This window comes from Amblyraja radiata, chromosome 8 (genome assembly GCF_010909765.2).
Source record: "Amblyraja radiata isolate CabotCenter1 chromosome 8, sAmbRad1.1.pri, whole genome shotgun sequence".
In the NCBI taxonomy this organism is placed as follows: Eukaryota; Metazoa; Chordata; class Chondrichthyes; order Rajiformes; family Rajidae; genus Amblyraja; species Amblyraja radiata.
Window position 1 is genome coordinate 35,029,136 of NC_045963.1, and position 21,235 is coordinate 35,050,370.

At 43.0% G+C, this 21,235-nt stretch overlaps 2 protein-coding genes across 3 annotated transcripts; one reads left to right on the forward strand and one right to left on the reverse strand.

Moving 5' to 3' along the window:
• Positions 1–1,800: 1,800 nt before the first annotated feature.
• Positions 1,801–6,478, forward strand: LOC116976485 (homeobox protein prophet of Pit-1-like; the record flags this gene model as incomplete). The annotated part of the gene is made up of 2 exons (XM_033026379.1): positions 1,801–2,043; positions 5,849–6,478. Coding segments are annotated over 2 exons (639 nt in total), but the record flags the coding sequence as incomplete, so codon positions are not given.
• A 566-nt stretch (positions 6,479–7,044) lies between these two features.
• On the reverse strand, positions 7,045–20,922 carry mcfd2 (multiple coagulation factor deficiency 2, ER cargo receptor complex subunit). 2 transcript variants are annotated; one of them, XM_033025543.1, is made up of 4 exons: positions 20,777–20,922; positions 14,146–14,334; positions 12,353–12,512; positions 7,045–8,604 (listed from the first exon to the last, which is right to left on the reverse strand). In XM_033025543.1, exons 2-4 carry the CDS (start codon positions 14,322–14,324, stop codon positions 8,473–8,475), a joined length of 471 nt encoding a protein of 156 aa, XP_032881434.1. In that variant the 5' UTR covers positions 14,325–14,334; positions 20,777–20,922; the 3' UTR covers positions 7,045–8,472. The 2 variants fall into 2 exon arrangements, with proteins under 2 accessions (XP_032881434.1, XP_032881435.1); XM_033025544.1 differs by lacking the exon at positions 20,777–20,922 and adding an exon at positions 20,663–20,771.
• Positions 20,923–21,235: the final 313 nt, after the last annotated feature.

The window sequence follows — 21,235 nt, forward strand, 5'->3', positions numbered from 1 at the left end:
CAAGCTCTATTTTTTTGTAATCCAATGCAACACAACATTAATAAATAATAAACGGTTGCAAATTATTCAAATTTATAATTAGTACTAACATTTATAAACTTATGCAAAGAATCTTAATGATAATAATGGCAGCGAGTCAAAAAAAGTTTACACAAATGGAACAATATGTAGAAAGACATCCATAGCCCTGAAAATGGCTATGGAAAGTAACATTTTGACAGATTGGGCTCTGAACCTCATTGTTACATCTGCTGCCTTTTATTCCACATAGTTTCAGTTAAGTGTATTGCCACATGAACCGAGGTGAAGTGAAAAGCTTATGTTGCGTGCTAACCAGTCAGTAGAAAGACAATTGATGATTACAATCGATCTACAGAATTTACAGTGTATGGATACATGAAGGGAATAACGTTTAGTGCAAGGTAAAGCCGGCAAAGTCCAATCAAGGATAGTCCGAGGGACATGAAAGAGGTACAGTGGGTAGTCGTTCAGTACTGCTCTCTGTAGTGGCAGGATGATTCAGTTGCCTGATAACAGCTGGGAAGAAACTGTCCCCGAATCTAGTGGTGTGCATTTTTAGATTCAACTCAAGTTAAGACAAATTGTCATATGCACGTATGGTGAGGTTCAGGTACAGTTTAAATCATGTGAACACATCTCCCATTTGGGGAAGAAAAATCTATATGATTATTATAGTGTGTGGTGACTGAATGACCTATCACTCAACTGGTTGCATCTTGGCCTGGTTTACTCAAAGGCTCGGAAATGGTCACAGACAGTGGAAGACATTGCCCTGATCATCACTGGTATTGATCTCCCCACCGATGAAGCCATCAATTCGAAGTGCTTCCTCAAGAAAGCAACCAATAACAGCTTGGTGCTCCCATTGTGAAGAAGGTACATGAGCCTGAGAACTGTGAACTCCAGGTTGAAGAACAGCTTTGTCCCATCAATCTTCCTATCAACTACCAGGCTCTTGAACCACACTGCACAATCTAAACCACAATTCTACCTCAGCAATGTACTACTATGGACTTGTAGGCTGTAGTGCATACTTTGGCTTGGACTGTTAGGGTCTGGTCACCTAGTATAACGGACAATTTATTATATTATTATTTATTGGTTTTTTTTTTGTGTTGTTGCCTTTATGTGCCTGTAAAGCTCCAGTAGTGACATTCAGTGTTCTGTTCCAGTTGCATATGACAATTAAATGCTCTTGAAACTACATGCAATAGCGTTTTAAAATTAGTTTTAGTTTAGGTTAGTTTAGAGATATAGCATGGAAACAGGCCCTTTGGGCCACTGTGTCCGTGTTGACCAGCGATCCCCGTTCATTAACATTATCCCCGACACACTAGGGACAATTTACAATTATACCAAGCCAATTAGCCTACAAACCTGTACGCCTTTGGAGTGTGGGAGGAAACCGGAGCTCCTCGGAGAAAACCCATGCAGGTCACGGGGAGAACGTACAAACCCCGTACAGACAGCACTCGTAGTCAGAACCCGGGTCTCTGGCGCTGTAAGGCAGCAACTCTACCATTGCGCCACAGTGCCACCCCTAATAATGCAAATCTATACTGCACCATTTTCATGTCAATGAGTATCCATTGCTTTGAAGGGCATTGTGTCTTCGTAGCCATAATCATATTGAATGGCGGTGCTGGCTCGAAGGGCCGAATGGCCTACTCCTGCACCTATTTTCTATGTTTCTATTTCCCAGTTGCGTGGCCTGTCTAGTATATCCACATTTTGATTTGATTTTAGACATTTTGTTTCTGAAAAAATTTGTTTCTGATTTCAGTTGACAGCAGGATTTACAAGTTCCCTGAGAGCTCAAGTTCGGGTGACAACTCCTGCCTGCCAGTCAGTTTGCACGGACCACCACACTACCCAACGCCTGCACGCAGACGTCATCGGACCACCTTCAGTCAGGAGCAACTGGAACACCTGGAGGCCACCTTCAGTAAGAACCATTATCCAGACATCTACTGCAGGGAGGAGCTGGCCAAGATCACCAAACTGAATGAGGCACGCATCCAGGTCAGAGGTTAAGGGCATTCAATTCTTCGTTTGAAACTAAAAAAGATAAAATGCATGATGCACATGCATTTTATTATGAAGTGGTTTTCTATTCCACTAAGTCTCTATATGTATTGTCACCTTTTAATTCTACCATTTATCTTTGTGAAATATTATTACTAAATTTAAGATTCCTTAATTTAAAATTGCAATGAACAGAAAATATTCCTGCAAAAGATTAATTACAACTCATAGCATCATAAAATCATAATGTCATTCAGCATTGAAATGGGCCCTTTGGCCCAACTAACCCATGCAGGCCAACATGCCCCATCTACACTAGTCCCTCCTACCTGCGCTCGAGACTTTTTGTTTTATATCAACTGACTGGGTTGAACTCTGAAAAAGCAATTTTAAACAAGGTTAGGCTGGATGGTGGCCTTGTTCAGTAAATTATTTTTAAGGCAAAAACTGTAACGACATGATGATTTCATCATTTTTTAATGTAACTGTCATAGAAACATAGAAATTAGGTGCAGGAGTAGGCCATTCGGCCCTTTGAGCCTGCACCGCCATTCAATATGATCATGGCTGATCATCCAACTCAGTATCCCGTACCTGCCTTCTCTCCATACCCTCTGATCCCCTTAGCCACAAGGGCCACATCTAACTCCCTCTTAAATATAGCCAATGAACTGGCCTCGACTACCCTCTGTGGCAGGGAGTTCCAGAGATTCACCACTCTCTGTGTGAAAAAAGTTCTTCTCATCTCGGTTTTAAAGGATTTCCCCCTTATCCTTAAGCTGTGACCCCTTGTCCTGGACTTCCCCAACATCGGGAGCAATCTTCCTGCATCTAGCCTGACCAACCCCTTAAGAATTTTGTAAGTTTCTATAAGATCCCCTCTCAATCTCCTAAATTCTAGAGAGTATAAACCAAGTCTATCCAGTCTTTCTTCATAAGACAGTCCTGACATCCCAGGAATCAGTCTGGTGAACCTTCTCTGCACTCCCTCTATGGCAATAATGTCCTTCCTCAGATTTGGAGACCAAAACTGTACGCAATACTCCAGGTGTGGTCTCACCAAGACCCTGTACAACTGCAGTAGAACCTCCCTGCTCCTATACTCAAATCCTTTTGCTATGAAAGCTAACATACCATTCGCTTTCTTCACTGCCTGCTGCACCTGCATGCCCACTTTCAATGACTGGTGTACCATGACACCCAGGTCTCGCTGCATCTCCCCTTTTCCTAGTCGGCCACCATTTAGATAATACATGGTTGTACAACGGTAATATAACGGTCATATAATAAACCTGGTTGGCTTTCCAGCTTAATGGCATCTTTTTATCGCAGGGTAACCGGAATTGGGTGGCCTTACCAATGTCTTGTACAACGGTAACAAAACATCCCAATTCCCTTAAGGATAAAGGCCAACATACCAAAAGCCTCCTTCACCACCCTATCTACCTGTAATGCCATTTTTAGAGAAATATGTACGTGTACATCTATATGCCTCCCTCTGCTCTATAACACTCCCCAAGTCCCCGCTATTCACTGTGAAAGTCCTGCCTTGGTTTGACTTGGGGATTCCCAAGAATTTTGCTGGAATTTAACCAATTAAAAAATGGTGGAGTGCCAAAAGTATGCTTGTCTTTGTCTTTAATTTATGTTTCAAGTGAGAGTTAGATTTAGCTCTGCAGGTTAAGGGAATCAACGGATATGGGGAAAAAGCCGGAATGGGGTACTGATTATGGATGATCAGCCATGATCATATTGATTGGCGGTGCTGGCTCGAAGGGCCGAAAGGCCTACTCCTGCACCTATTTTCTATGGTCTTTAAGACTGCAGATCGTCTCCAGTTTAGGAACACCCAACTTATGTACAGCCCATACATATGACAGAGCATTTGACAGATGGATTTGTGGTTGGTGTAGTGCTGCAGATGACTTGGCACTAGCTGGAATTTTACGACATTGAACCCAAGAAGAATACATTCCAGTTAACATGTTGGTATCCATTTTGCAAATTCTACCTAGAGACCATCCACATCAGCAATAGCATCATTTTGAAAACTGTCAATAGCATTTGAAACAAGGGTGGAATGAGGAGGAATCTCTGTAGCCAGAGGGTGGTGAATCTGTGGAATTCATTGCCAGAGATGGCTGCAGAGGCCATGTCATTGGGTATGTTTAAATTGGAGGTTGATAGATTCTTGATTAGTAAGGGCATTGAAAGTTACCGGGAGAAGGCAGGAGAATGGAGTTGAGAGGAAAGATAGGAGAGCCATGATCTAGCAATGTTACAAAATTTTGAGATTTAAAAAATCAAGTCTGTAATTTATCCCATCAGATAAAGCATAAAAATAAGTTTAATTTGACACCTAATTCACTTTCATATCTCAAGTATTTAAAAAGTTATGGCCATTTTCATACTCGGAAATGAGCATCTTGTTCCCTATTGATTTTCTATGGACATAACAAAAAAGTTGTGATCGTGAACAGTCAAAAGCCCATAACTTTCTTAAAAATTAAGAGAACTGAATGAAATTTTCAGTTATCATAGATTGAAGCATTCTGAAACAAATATAAAATAATCTTACTTGGATGACCTGAAATTAAAGCATATAATTAGTTAGTTACCTAATTGTAGCTAATTTCAGACTTCAATTACTAGATCTAAACATCTATCCATTTCTTAATAAATGATTAACATTTTTAAATAGCCTAAATGTCCAAATAATATTCACAAATAATTCACAATAAAACATGATTTTTAAATCTCATTTACATTAATTTATAGGCCAAATGGAAGGAATTCAGTGTTCAATTGCTGTAAATAAATGCCCATTTAAATCAGCTTTCCAGTGGGTCTCTGTGGAACGCGCTGGTTTAGAACGTTCACATTGCGGTAGATTTGTGCCCCAAATGCCCAGAAAAATACTGCGCGATATAATGGGCCCAAAATGAGCTACTCGCAATATTAAATTTTGTATAAAGGGATCTTTAGAAGCCCTTTTTAATGTAAAAATATACAACCTACCTTCAGCTGTCTGCTTTATAAGACCCTGCGGTTGCTGGCGGTCGCGGGTTTAGAGATTGATTTTTAAACTACTATAACTATTATTCAAGGCCTTTAAACCTAATAATAGCTTTTGCGACGTGGTCTTCCAGCGATTTTTCGTTAATAATTAACTAGGCTGAACATCTTCGATTTGAACAGCCTAGAGAAAATCGCGTTTTAAACCCGCCCCCTCTAAACGGCGCCAAAATCGTGCACACCCGCAGCGGCAGATTTTCAAAGACGCTTCAGGTAGGCTTTGCAACATACCTACATGATCAATTGGCGGAGCAGAATCGATTGGCCAAATAGCCTAATTCTGTTCCAATGACAAGATCTAAAACCTTACATACAATTTAAAAAAAAATCATTATTAGTGTGATAAGCTCAGGATAAATTTCTCAGCGGTAGCGTCCTGACTCAAAATGTTGCCTATCCATTCCCTCCACAATCCACAAATGCTGCCTGACCTGCCATGCTTTGTTAGTATCAGCTTTATTATTAAGAATGGCAAAATGAGATTTAAATTGCTTCTCCCAGCTTTCTATTCCTGTGGGACAAGCCGTATCTGCATGTATCCTTTGCCGTATGGTAGCTTCAATCGTGGCCACATTTCCAACTTGCAAACTATCCAGGTCACCAAGAGATCTCAAGAACAGAACCCTGCCGTAACCCAGGGAGGACCCAGTGTATTTGCAAATAAAACATTGTACCACTTGGCACATTTATTGCATGGTTCTTGCTGAATTAATTCCTTTTCTTCTAGGTGTGGTTTCAAAACCGACGTGCAAAGCATCGGAAACAAGAACGCACTGTTCAGAAGTCGATCCCTCCCACTGTTATTTCTGCCTGTAGTGGCCTGATACCTGCTGTTTGCCCAATGTCTACTTCAGCCAGACCATACCACCAGTACCCTCATGCTATAAATCATATGTCACGCTTCTCAACGATGGCAAGTGCCTATGGTTCCCCTTCAGCTGTCAGCCAATTCTCCTACACTAGTACACATGCACAATTGGCCTCTGCACCACCTGCAACCAGGCAGCATGAGGACTGGTACAGTCCCCTACGCTCCATTAACTCTCCCACAGCTGGCTTACCCCCATCAATGCTTGCCCTGGGACCCATGCCAGGTCTGGATCCACAAACACACTGGAGCTAATTGCTAAATGAAAAGGTGTCGTTTTCAAAAGTAAAATCCGGGTAGATTATGTAACAATATCCCCTGGTTATCTGCTAGCCGTGCACTAATTTAGAAAATTGTATTTAAACAAATGTGCCCAAATCAAGGATTTGTTCATTAGTGATAAAGATCATGCAAGATATTTCATGTTATAACGTTTGGGAATCAATTATGAAAATAAAAATAATGATTTATTAAAAGTTGTGGTTCTTGTGCCTCAGGAAGTTGATGAATTTTTTATATTAACCATAGCCAAGTGATAAGAATACTGCTAAAAGTCAAAACAGACAAATGTATGCCTATTACTGAATGTGTATAAAAAGCGGTATATCTCACCTTCCATTCACTTGTCCTTAACCGCACGTGAATAGAATAACAAACAGGCTTTAAACTGTCGGATAAATATAATTGGAATGCTTTGCTGCAATACTCATTTAAACATGGACTGAAAGAAATGCCAGTCAACAAGGTTACAAATTGTATGGGAATAAAATGAGAGCTGCAAGATGTCCTGAATTTAACTTGTTTAGAACAACATACAGCATCCAGTGAGGATTATGCACCGGTCATATTGACACCAATGAGATGGACAGATACTTGTGTTGTGGACAGATTGGAGATGGTAAGATAATTTATTCCTTATATTGATCTCCCTCTACTAGGTGTAGCCAATTCCTCTGGAAACTGCTTGAGTAAGTTATGTGCCAACTTTGTTTTCACAATGGAGGAGAAATCAGTGTGTTCTGGATATACTTTTATCATGCTTGACTCTTGTATAATTTAGTGGCAGATGGTTATCCAGCTTTAATAGCAGCAACAATACATAAACAGTAATTTATACGTAAAAGAACAGCAGCTTGATAATTTACATTATGTTACTTTGCTATCCTTCACTTGCCATTTGATCTGAATTAGCATACGATGAACCATTAAAAAGGTATCATGCCATAGTGACAGTCATCATCCATTAAGTTATGATTTAATCTTTCAATTGGTATTTCAATTTAATCCCAGGTGTATTTAAAAGTTGCAAACATTCTTTGATCAAGCAGAAACTGTACAAACAATATAAACTTGATTTTCTACTTTAATTCATGTAATACTTGTTGTAATAGAGAACACTGTTATAATACATATACATTGAAACCTAAACAATGGGTTTTCAAGACCAGTGTATTCTCCCTTCACCAAAAGGTCTACTGAAGTCCAAGATAGTCCCATTAATATGAATAACTTCCAACTTATTGAAAAGGCAGAATATCATTAAAATAAGCCAGATTTCAAAATGCATAATGTATTTAAATACGGGAAGTAGCAACAGCTATCATGAGTGTAGCTTTAAAAAACATCAACTATATTTTTATTCCAAATTACCACAGAATTTATTCACTGTGTTTCAGTAAGCCTATAATCTCTATCGTGTGTATTTATACAGCACAACAGATATTAGGAAATGTGAAGAATGATCAGTGCAAATATGAATTACCATATCAAATGGCATACCAATAGTATTTCACTGCTGGCCCAGAGCAGTTTAAAATTGTACCTTAATACAAACGTTTTCTCTATTACAACGTTGCATAAGTAGGCTTTTGAAATAATACATTTAACGTATAGAATGCTCCATTTCATACCTATTATAGCATTATACACAAAGTCAAATAGCACAAACAAAAGTAATTAATTGGTCATCCAAAATGGTGTCTCATGACCTATAACATGTAATAATGATTTTATTTTTAAAGTAAAAGTTTATCCTCCAGGTCACTGAACTTGCACTCATGACTAGGGACTGATACCATCTGTTTTCTAACATGGACTCTCCCCCCCCTCCCATCCCCCCCCCCCCCAATATAAATTATATTGTTATACTTTTCATGTCAATATTTCATTCATTATGTTTATTAACTGAATGTGACTAATGCAAAATGTCACAATATATTGCAATAATAGGACAGCAAGGTTAACATACTCTCCTTTACATATTTCACTTTGAAATTGCACAAAAAAATTCATACATATCCAGTGAAGTTTAAAAATTGAGTTTACAATTCTGTACAGAAAAGTTAAAACATTCTGGTTCAGAGAGGCTGGTAAACTATGATTGGCTCAGTTGTTTAGAAAATAAAGTTAACTGACCTTAACCAAGTAAAAAATAAACTCTCAATGGCTGTCAGAGAATGGAAACTAACTCAATTATGTCTTTTTTACTCTAGTGATTTTGCAAACTCAGCGTAATCGATGTATCCATCATTATTTTTATCATCATCCCTTAAAACATCATCAATCAAGCTAACAATTTCCTCCTCATTCATGGGTTGTCCTTGGCCACCATTTTCCTGCACAGAAAGACAACACAAATCAGACAGGGTGTTATGTGTGAAAACCATACTATAAAAAGAAATTACTCCAATGCTTAAACAGTGGAAAATTTTAATTGAGATGACGTATTGAGATGACGTATTTAATGGTTCAACCTCACCACCAATACATTCTGTGGAAGAATTTGTTCCCTTTACAGATGTTAACTAATAAGCTCATTTTACTTTTGTTTCATTAATTTACAATTTGCAGGCAAGTACTTTAAGTATCTCATCATTTATGATTTCAATATAAAACACCATAAAATGTTCATTACAATGCAAGTCATGAGTGGGGTATGGTGTCCTTTATTGCCATCTATCCACTATAACCAAGTACGGTATCATCATTGTATTTACGAGAAACAAACAATTGCAGATGCTGGTTAATACACAGGTCACAAACAGGTGGAGTAACTCAGCATGTCAGACAGAATCATTGGAGAACACAAATAGGTGACGTTTTGGGTCGGGACGCTTTCTCGGACTGATTCAGTCTGCTAACTTACTCCAGCACATTACGTCTTTTCACCAGGAACTATACGCCAATGCCACTAGTCTGCACCATCGAGCCATTCGTCACCAGCTGCCGCACACTCTGGTTGACGGGGCTTTTGTTGCGGTTCACGTTGTAGTTCCTGGGGACAGAGCTTTCTTCAGGCCACTGCCACACACGCTCAGTCATCGTGGGGTTCCCTCCGCTCTGCTGGTGCTGCTGCTGCTGCTTCTTCCTGTCGCTTTGTCCTCTGCCGCCTTCTCCTACCATCACTTTGTCCACTCCGCCACCACCGCCTCCTTCAGTCTCCCTCATAGTGGCCGACATCTTCCGAGGTGGAATATGTCGGCGACTCCAGAGGAGAAAGAGGAGGCCGCAGAGGTGGAGGGGCCGGAAAGACAGTTGACAAGCCCATGGGAGCAGGTGGTGGTGGGGGTAGAGGCGGAGTGCATGAAACATCAGGAGCAACGGCAGTGGTGTGGAACGGGGGGGGGGGGGGGAGGGGGTCAAGTGGAAAAAGCAACAGCCAACAGGAAGTAGTAGCATCTGGTGAGTGGGGAGGAAGCCACATGTTGACCGAGCACATCCTGTCGAGGGTTACACCGGGAACCATGACAAAACCTTAGTGGGCGGCGCGACTCTTGTCAGCAGCGGCCTCTGCAGTCCGTCTGTCTTTTTATTGTTTTCTGTCTTGTTCTATGTAGTTTTTATTGTTTTTTTTTGTCGGGGTATGTGTGTGGGGGTGGGGTGGGGTGGGGGAACTTTAAGGTCTTTCCCCTGCACGGGAGACCCGACCTTTTCTTTGTCGGGTCTCCGTTGTCGTTGGGGCTGCAACGTGGAGCGGCCTCCAACAGGAATGACCTGGGGCTCCAGTCGCGGAGCTGCGGATTTACTCACCATCACGGAGCTGGCCGAGTCCGGAGCGGGTGGAGCTGTGGTGGAGCGCTGCTGTGACCCGACACCCGGAGATTCGGAAGCTCCTACCGCAGGTCTGTGGACAGTAATACCGGGAGCCCGCGGGTCCCTGGTGGGAGACCGCTTTTCGGGGCTTCTGCAACGGCGACTTCTCCCGCCCGAATTGCGGGGTTGAAGATTACCTGGAATGGGGCCTTACATTACCGCCCCACGCGGCTTGGAATGGCCGCGGGACTTTGTGAGCGCCCGCCGGGGCTCCAACACCAAGAGCCCGCCGGGGCTCCAACACCAAGACCCGGTGCGTGGCCTTGCATCGCCCGGCGTGGCTTTAGTGGCTGCGGGACATTTAACATCGCCCGCCGGGGGCTTTGACTCTGTCTTTGACTCTGACATGGGGGGGAGAGGGGAGTGCAGGGGAGAGATATGTTTAAGTTTTGCCTTCCATCACAGTGAGGAGGACTCACTGTGATGGATGTTTATGTGAATTGAATTGTGTTGGTGTGTGTCTTGGTTCTTTTTTTGTATGGCTGCAGAAACCAAATTTCGTTTGAACCTCATGTGAGGTTCAAATGATAATAAAAGGTATTGTATTGTATTGTATTGTATCAGCCAGATGGTGTGGGCAGCTGGTGAAGGGCTCGCTGGTACACCTTGCAGAGTGGGCGTGGCAGCATCAGTAGGTCTGTCCGTGATAACCAAAATCCATTATTATACGGTGGTCGGTTAAAATCAGGGTTTACTGTACCAGTTTCCAATCAGTATAATGCTCATCAGCTAAGCCAGAGATAATAAACGAGTTCAGTATTACAACTGTGCATGCCCAGGTCATAGGTCAGTCGGGATATACATTCTCGCCAGCTGAGCTACTGTATGTGTGCGTGTACAGACCTGCGTATTCATTTCAATGAGATTTATAAATAAATTTATCAGTCAAATATGTCAGCAGTTGGCCACAGCGTACTCTCAGGCTGCACAAATCCACAATTGTATCCATTTAAATTATTGACTCAATACAACACGAGCCTTGAAAACGCAGGAATGCCTGGAACGAACCTGTCAATTATCAAATCCCTGGCATTAGCCCAAGTCACAGCCATTCAAATTTGATACTGATTTACATGAATTACAAGTTGTGTGGTCAACTAATTTGATATAGCCCTTACATTCCTATCTAAACAACCTTCCTGGATTGAAGGAAACAATGAGAATGTGCTGTGTTCGGATTGGATTTGAACAGGCTGGTTAAACTTTCAAGGTTGACTTAAATAAAGATGCTGTCGCTTTAACCTCTGGGGCTGGTTCCAGTCTGTCAGGGCCAGCCATTTGAACCGCAGCCAAAATAGAGGCTTCACTCAGGAGTGGGTCACAGCTCCCCTGCTGACGGGACCTGTTCTCGCTCTCTTTGAAGGAGGTGCCGCCTGCCTCAGCGAGTGGGCAAACGTGGAGCCAACCCGTAATATCAGTGGAAGCATTTTCTCAGTCAGATTTTGTCGACAGTTGGGGTGGGGGATCTGGGAGAGATGGCGATGCCGCACAGACGGAACAGTTTAATAACGACCCATTAAAATCTGCCCTTCGGCCACTCGGGGAACACCTGCACAAAGAGCCTCTGCAAACAAGGGCAGGCGAACTGTGCTAGTCAACATGCAATGGGCGAGATGGCTGGGGGATACGCACCACAACCACTGCAAACTTGGAACAGCACAGACCCTCTATTCAATCTATCCAATACTAAAGGGCAGGCATTTCACAGTTAAATGTCTTATATCGGATTGGCGGCTCCTTCACAGGGCCAACCCTGTACTCAGTTTTCCTCGCAGAGTAATCTTTGCCTTAACGGTACATTCACACCACCTGTAGATAAAGCATCAGCCCACATCACACTGATGCAGTTGCTGCCTTCCTCAGATTAAATATATTATTACACATAAATTATGAATAATTTATTTATAATGATAAGAAAATGTTTCAAACACATGTTCTTATTCCAGTAGCAAACACATTAAGCATTCAATGAAAATAATAAATTCTTTAACTTTTTGAATATCTCATAATTGCAGTTTAATGAACTGAACTAGAACTAGAACTGGGACTGTGTAATTAGTGTGTGAACAGCAGAACAAGAAAGGAAATTGACAGAATTGAGTTGACAGAATTCTAGATTAATTCCTTGGTAGAATAGTTAACAACTTATATACAGTTTATGCAGCACTGCGTTCGCTTTATTTTTATCCCGAATGACATTTGACAAATCCCATGATTCCTTGCGTTTATCGAGATACCAAACTCGCTTATTGATGAAAACTGAATATTTACCTCTTTGTGTACATGCGTAATGGCTGAAATTAGTTCCAATCCATCAAGTAGGTTATTCCCATCGTAATCATGCATTTTAAAGTAATGAAGTTGAAGTTCTTGTGGCGTCATCTCAGATTCTGGTTTGTCTATCACACCATCTAAATGCTCCATTATATGACTGTAAAATTAATGAAACGATTTGTTACAAATATTGGATCCATTTAAAATAGAGTGACTTAACAACATATTTATTGTTTGAAAGATTGATATTTCCAGAGCCAACCTTAAAATGAACGATACACTGCAAACAAATAGCTTTCTCAGTGGACTACAACAAAACATTTTCAAATATCGCAGGAAAAACATCAACATTTCATCAGGAGTTCCAAGGTATGGACTTCCAATGATACACTAGCAATACCTTCATCATAGAAAAGCAAAGGAAATAATATTTCCCAGCTTCCAATACCTATTTATCATCGCTCCAGCTACTTCAGACAAGCACAGTCAGGACAATGTTAATACAGAGGTGCAACATTACAAAGCATAATTAATAGCCACAATGCTAATCCTACAAAGTTAAATATTTAGGTAAGAGGCACTGACAATATTCAATAGGTATGTTTTAAATAAAATTCAAAAATGATTCGCATCCACATGTATCTGACATTTGGGTTTTCCCCCAAACATAAGTATAATAATAAAGTAGTCGTTTGCTCGGGTTTTTAGTAGTTGAAATTCATTTTATTAAGTTGAAACCAGTCCTAGTGACGCAACTTGGTTTGGATAAAAATAAAGGTCACAAATCCAAAGATCCAATTAATCACAGAAATATTGACAAGAAAAAAATCTGAAAAAACAGTTGACCCAATCATTTTTAAAACAGCATTTAAGCTATGAACCTGAACAATAAAGTCAATTTATTTGGTTGAGTGATAATTGAACTTGAATTTAATATAGAGTGTGGGATAAAGAGTCTCCCTTGTATTTAAGGGGGAAACAAAGTTAGCAGTCTCTTTTCCTGTGTTCCAAGGACAGTGGATTGGAGTCCGACATTTACTTTTACTATGTTAAACAAGGAACTAGAGATGCTGCTTTACAAAATAATGCAGTGCTGGAGTAATTCAGCAAGTCAGACAGCACCTCTGGAGAACCTGGATAGATGACGTTTTGGGTTAGTTCTGAAGAAGGGCCTCGACACAAAACGTGACCTATCCATGTTCGTCAGAGATGCTGCTTGACCCGAATTACTCCAGCACGTTGTTTCTTTTTCTTCCCCCACTTTTATTATTCTGGCATTTGCTGAAGCCAGAATAATAATAGCCTGTTGCTAGAGGGAGTGAAGTTTCAGCAACCTTAATAAGGATTGAAATGTTCCTACCATATGTTCTCATTCGGTGATGGCCAATATATCTGGTGCACTAGGGACTAAATATCTGCAACAATCATGCATTAAAATGGAAAATACAGCTAAGTTCAAAATGTGCACGTCATGCTTCAGAACAATTATAAAGTGCCTGTGACCATGGCTTTACATCAACAAATAAAGACTGAGCAGCAGTCCTGTTCCTTGTCTGCTTATATAAGGCATGGGAATTGAATGGGGACAAAAAAATGCTACAATGGGAGAAGCAAATTATTTAAGACATCACATCAAAACAAATTGCAAAGTTCCAACTTATTGCACACTTCTTACATGTAAAAAAAAGTTTAAATTTAGGCACAACTAGTAAATTAGAAAGGAATTACAATGAGAGAAAACTGCTTTAGTTTAACATATTTGGCCTAATTGCAGAAAGCGAGATACGTACTCTTTATCTTGAACAAGGTTCTTATCCAGACGAATGTTTGGTCGATGACCCTCAGTAATTTCAGAATCATGTGGTGGATGTGCTTGAGATCGAACTGACACCAGGTTATGCCTGCCTGACAGTACAAGACACACAAACCCTATGAAACAACTCCTTGCAATTCTATTGCTGTATTCCATGATGACAAACCTGCATAAAAATGGAGATTTCAATAAGGGATATTGAATAATTGAAATCTTTAACTTTGTGCAGATGATTAAATACTGATATATTGTAATAGATAACACAAAGCATAAGCTCAATTAAAAAAAAATAACAAAGATGAGAATTCTGTTTGATTACTTTTCAAAAATGTAATTATATTAAACACAAGGGAATTGATTGTTTACTTGCAAATGGCTTAAAGTTTTCTTTAATTGAAATTACCCTGATAGCACTGCAAGATAAAATCTGTACAATTTCTTACCAATCAGCATTTTGTTTGCTTGTTTACTATTTCAGTTTGCATTAACGATAATGTGAGTATCAATAGCACTTCAATAGCACTTTTAAAACACGAGTGTTACTGAGTTTCTTAAAATGATTGCTGAACTGTTGACCAAAATGTTTGGTCATAGTTTTTTCCCCCCCAAAGACACAAGGCCATATAGAATTGTTGCATGCACTGACAAACTCAGAAATAGTGGACACAACTCAAAGCTTGCGTTTCAACCAAGCTGAGAGGTGCGCAGAGTTCAAGTGACTGACCGAAGTCCCAGTTTGAGTCTATTTCAATCTCAATTATTACAATCTACATTATCTCTTCTTTACTATTACTAATTTAAAATAGAAAAATGGATAAGAAGTCGCACTTGAGAAGTGTCTCAACTTGTCTGAAAAAGGGTCTTGACCCAAAGCACCACCTAGCCATGTTCTACAGGGATGCTGCCTGACCTGCTGAGTTCCTCCAGCACTTTGTGTCTTACAGGCAAATGTGGGTATCTTGGGAACAAACTGGATAATTTTTGATGGAATAAACATAAATGGCAGAGGAATTAAAAAGCAGTGTCCATGAAAGGCACAAACACCTCCCAGTATTACCGGAGAACAGTCCAGAACAAATGAGGAAATAAAGTAATAGTAAAGACAATGAGCTTGAAAAATGATAATCTACTTCCCGGAGTATTGAAAGAAATGGATATGGAAATAATAGATTCTCTGTTGTTCAGCTTCCAAAATTCTATTGCTCTGGAATAGTTGACACAGATTGGACAGTTAGGAGAAGATACAGAAGGACAACTGAATATTAATGTTAATATGACATAAATTACTGGAAGATGCTGGATTCTATTATAAATTGTGATAAAGATAATCTGCAACAGATTTTTGAAGGTGCATTTAGTAGAGAAAATGAAAAGTAACCAGTGAATGTGCTGCATTTGGATTTTCAAACGGTTTTCAATAAGATCCTGCAAAGAATTGGTGAACAAGGTTAGAGTAGACAATAGATAATGTCAGAACTGCCAAGTTTTGTCAGAGCGATTCAGTATTCTAGTACCTGAAAATCAGTAATTTGCAGAGGAAATCAGTATTTTTACGCGGTGCCATTTTGCTGAAAAAGTTTTTTAAAATGTGGTCATACCCATGTAAGAGTATAAGAATGCATAATTTTGCTACCAATTGACATGTCTTCTATGCACCTTTCTTGACAGTGCATTCATTGCCATCTCTTTGTATACTGCTGTTTGAACGGCTGCTTCCTGCTTTTAGCACCATATGATGATGTACAAGCCATTTTGGAAGCCTCCCTCTCCCCCCCTCCCTCTCTCCTTCCTCTCTTTCCCTCCCCCCCTCCCTCTCTCCTTCTTTTGTTTCTCCCTCCCTCTCTTATTCCCTCCCTCCCCGAACAGTCTGTGATCCATAGCCCTATGTGTAAAGCCCATAGCGCTCCATCCGGTAGCGCTATATTTAGAACCCATAGAGCTGTAGCCGACAGCTCGTCGTTTAAATTCCCACGCGCTAAACTGACAGCTGTTTAAACCTGGAGCGGGACAGGCAGATCAAAGCTTACAAAAATAATCATCCAGATCTTGAAATTTAAAATACTAATAGATTTAATCTGTTATAATTTTTAAAGGTACAGTATGACTTTTTATATCCTTGCATTTTTTAAGCAGCAAGATGAAACAGGAAGTCGGGCTGATTTTTTAAAAATCCGTATTTTCCAAATTCCTGTGTATGCAAGCCCAGTCGTTCCATTCTCTCAACATATGACAGTCCCGCCATCCCGGGAACTAACCTCGTGAACCTACACTGCACTCAAGAGCAAGAATGTCCTTCCTCAAATTTGGAGTCCAAAACTGCACACAGTACTCCAGATGTGGTCTCACCAGGCTCCTATACTCACCAGGCTCCTATACTCACCAGGCTCCTATACTCACCAGGCTCCTATACTCACCAGGCTCCTATACTCACCAGGCTCCTATACTCACCAGGCTCCTATACTCACCAGGCTCCTATACTCACCAGGCTCCTATACTCACCAGGCTCCTATACTCACCAGGCTCCTATACTCAACTCCTCTTGTTATGAAGGCCAACATATTTCCTGATAACAAAGGTAGTGCTATCTTCCATTGTCCCATCTATTCCACATACTTTTACTAATCCTTTAATTTAATCTCCCTTGCATTCACCAACTCCTCCCAATTCTCCTCAGCCTCACCTATACACAGAGCAATTTGCAATAACCGTTTTACAAAATACTAATAGCTGGTCAGGCAGCATCTCCAGATATCATAGACGGGTGGCATTTCTGCTCGGGATCCTTCTCCAAATGAACAATTGAGTCGTTCTCTAACTGAGGTGTTAATTGAAAAGACAATGTTTACTGGTTGATGATGTCAACAAGCATGCTACCTGACCTGCTGAGTTCCTCCAGCACTTTGTGTCCTTTTACACAAAAAGGACACAAAGTTCTGGAGGAGCTCAGCAGGTCAGGTAGCATCTCTGGAGATCACAGATCTGGCTGAAGAAACATAGTGTCCCAATCCTTTAAATTACTCCAACATTTGGGTTAATAATTGAATCTGTTATGGGGGTTGGCTTAGTTCCAAAGTACCTTTACCACTGCGATGCTGCCGGTACAGTTATCCCAGTTACCCCGCTGCCACAACTCACACTGCGGCCATGGCCGATGCCCTGCATGAGGTGGGCGATGAACTGAAGAAGGGTCTCGAACCGAAGCGTCGCCCATTCCTTCTCTCCAGAGATGCTGCCTGTAAGTCCAACTTTTTGTGTCTATCTTTGAGCTGAGGCGAAGCTCTGCAGTCCCTTTACCACGGTGATGCAGCATGTACAGTTATCCCACTGCCACAACTCACACTAACTGGTCCCCTGCATGAGTTGGGGCACTGCTCTGCACTCCCTTTACCACAGTGATGCTGCCTGTACAGTTACCCCACTGCCACACCAGGTGGCGCAACCAGCAGTGGCTGCCTCGCCAACAGCCTGTCTGTCCTTTCTTCTGTTGTTATTTTTAGTACGTGTTAAAAAGAATGTTTTAGTGTTCCTTGGTTTGTTTTATGTGGAGGGTAGTGGTTGGGGGAAACTTTTTTCAATCTCTTACGTCGACGGAGATGCGATTTATTCCCGTATCGTATCTCCGTCCGCACTGCGGCCTAACATCGTGGAGTTTGCAGCCTTTCCTGGAGACTGACTCCAAGCCGCGGGAGTCTGCGGGACTTTAAACATTGCGGAGCTTGCGATCCCTTTGGCGGGGGTCGAAGCTCCAACCGTGGGGCCTGTGGACTTTAACATAGTGAAGCCCGCGGCCTATGGTAAGAAGAGGCCGACTTGGGAGTTTCATGCTGCGCGGAGAGAGTTTCAATCACCCCGACGGGGGCTTTGATCGCCCCGACTGCAGATGGTTCGACTGCCCCGACCCCAGGAGAACAAAGAGGAAGAAATTTGAAGTTTATTGCCTTCCATCACAGTGAGGAATGTGGAATCCACTGTGGTGAATGTTTATGTTAACTTTGATGCGGTTGTGTGTCTTGTTCCTTTTCACTTAGTATGGCTGTATGCTAACTCAAATTACACTGTACCTTAATTGGTACGTGTGACAATAAACTGACCTTGAAACCCTTGAACCCTAGCTGGTCCCTTGCATGTGCGATGCTCTAGTCCCTTTGCCAGTGATGCTTGCCTGTATAGTTATTGCCACAACTCACAGAGGCCACAAGCTGACGCTCAACAGTCCGCCGCACTCGTGTGCCTGCGCTGCAATGAGCTGTCATCAGATGCCCCGCCTCCCCGGTACATCCACCCCGCCCACACCCTCGCCCATTGGCTCGCCCGCTCCATTGTCTATGACGCCGGCAGCGCCGATTGAGGGAGGGGAGCGTCGGTCAGGGAATCCCCCGACGTCACATGCCACCCCGACGCCACAGCGCACATAACACCAAAGATTATAGAGCATAAGCATCTTTGCGTAACACAGCGACCAACACACACACGGCACAGACCATTATCCATTTTGGTGGCAAAAACAGGAAAGCAGACTATTATCTAAATGGTGGCCGACTAGGAAAAGGGGAGATGCAGCGAGACCTGGGTGTCATGGTACACCAGTCATTGAAAGTAGGCATGCAGGTGCAGCAGGCAGTGAAGAAAGCGAATGGTATGTTAGCTTTCATAGCAAAAGGATTTGAGTATAGGAGCAGGGAGGTTCTACTGCAGTTGTACAGGGTCTTGGTGAGACCACACCTGGAGTATTGCGTACAGTTTTGGTCTCCAAATCTGAGGAAGGACATTATTGCCATAGAGGGAGTGCAGAGAAGGTTCACCAGACTGATTCCTGGGATGTCAGGACTGTCTTATGAAGAAAGACTGGATAGACTTGGTTTATACTCTCTAGAATTTAGGAGATTGAGAGGGGATCTTATAGAAACTTATAAAATTCTTAAGGGGTTGGACAGGCTAGATGCAGGAAGATTGCTCCCGATGTTGGGGAAGTCCAGGACAAGGGGTCACAGCTTAAGGATAAGGGGGAAATCCTTTAAAACCAAGATGAGAAGAACTTTTTTCACACAGAGAGTGGTGAATCTCTGGAACTTTCTGCCACAGAGGGTAGTCGAGGCCAGTTCATTGGCTATATTTAAGAGGGAGTTAGATGTGGCCCTTGTGGCTAAGTTAATCAGAGGGTATGGAGAGAAGGCAGGTACGGGATACTGAGTTGGATGATCAGCCATGATCATATTGAATGGCGGTACAGGCTAGAAGGGCCGAATGGCCTACTCCTGCACCTAATTTCTGTTTCTAACACACTTCCAGCACAGACCAACACCCACACGGCACAGACCAACACACACACGGCACAGACCAACACACACTCCCTGCACAGACCAACACCCACACAGCACAGACCAACACACACCCACACGGCACAGACCAACACACACGGCACAGACCAACACCCACACGGCACAGACCAACACACACTCCCTGCACAGACCAACACACACCCGGCACAGACCAACACACACCCACACGGCACAGACCAACACACACACGGCACAGACCAACACACACCCACACACACAGACCAACACCCACACGGCACAGACCAACACCCACACGGCACAGACCAACACACACTCCCTGCACAGACCAACACACACCCGGCACAGACCAACACACACCCACACGGCACAGACCAACACACACACGGCACAGACCAACACACACCCACACACACAGACCAACACCCACACGGCACAGACCAACACACACACGGCACAGACCAACACACCCACGGCACAGACCAACACACACACACGGCACAGACCAACACACCCACACGGCACAGACCAACACACCCACACACACAGACCAACACACACACGGCACAGACCAACACACACACACGGCACAGACCAACACACACACACACAGACCAACACACACACGGCACAGACCAACACACACACACGGCACAGACCAACACACACACACACAGACCAACACACACACGGCACAGACCAACACACACACACGGCACAGACCAACACACACACACGGCACAGACCAACACACCCACACACACAGACCAACACACACACGGCACAGACCAACACACACACACGGCACAGACCAACACACACACACACAGACCAACACACACACGGCACAGACCAACACACACACACGGCACAGACCAACACACACACACACAGACCAACACACACACGGCACAGACCAACACACACACACGGCACAGACCAACACACACACACACAGACCAACACACACACGGCACAGACCAACACACACACACGGCACAGACCAACACACACACACGGCACAGACCAACACACCCACGGCACAGACCAACACACACCCACACACACAGACCAACACACCCACACACACAGACCAACACACACACGGCACAGACCAACACACACACACGGCACAGACCAACACACACAGACCAACACACACAGACCAACACACACACGACACAGGCCAATACATACGGCCGACAACGCTCGAGCGCCCAAACCCGCTTCGTTGGGGAAAAGTGCAGCGACAGACGTGGTGGACGCTGCAGAAGATGGCCGCCGTCGTCGCCCCGCGCGCCCCCCGCTTACCGCCTGTCGCCCCTCTGCCGTCCGCAGCTCCCCGTCCGCCCGCGCGCCGCGACCGTTATTACTCCGCCGGCAGCTCAGCGTCGCGTCACTCGCGGAGGCGGAATCCCCATGGAACCCACGTAGATCCGCCCCCTCGCCTCCCCCGGCAGGTGATTGGCGTGCGGGGCGGAATTACACGCTTGCCACGTGTGTGTGTGTGTGTGTGTGTCCGGGGCAGCGGCGCTCGGTCGCCCCGCCCCCATCTCCACATCCCCAGGGAATGTTGCCGGGAAGGGCATGTGCAGCGGGAGCTGGGATAAATCGTGGTGCAAATGTACATGTAAAAAACTACAACAAATATGCCATACCCAGCAAGTGAACCTGCATTTGTAGAGTGAGCAATAATCAGCAAATTAAGCTGCACTAATAGAGTGAGCAAGTGAAATGCTGAAACAAGGAACTACAGATGCTTATTTTAGC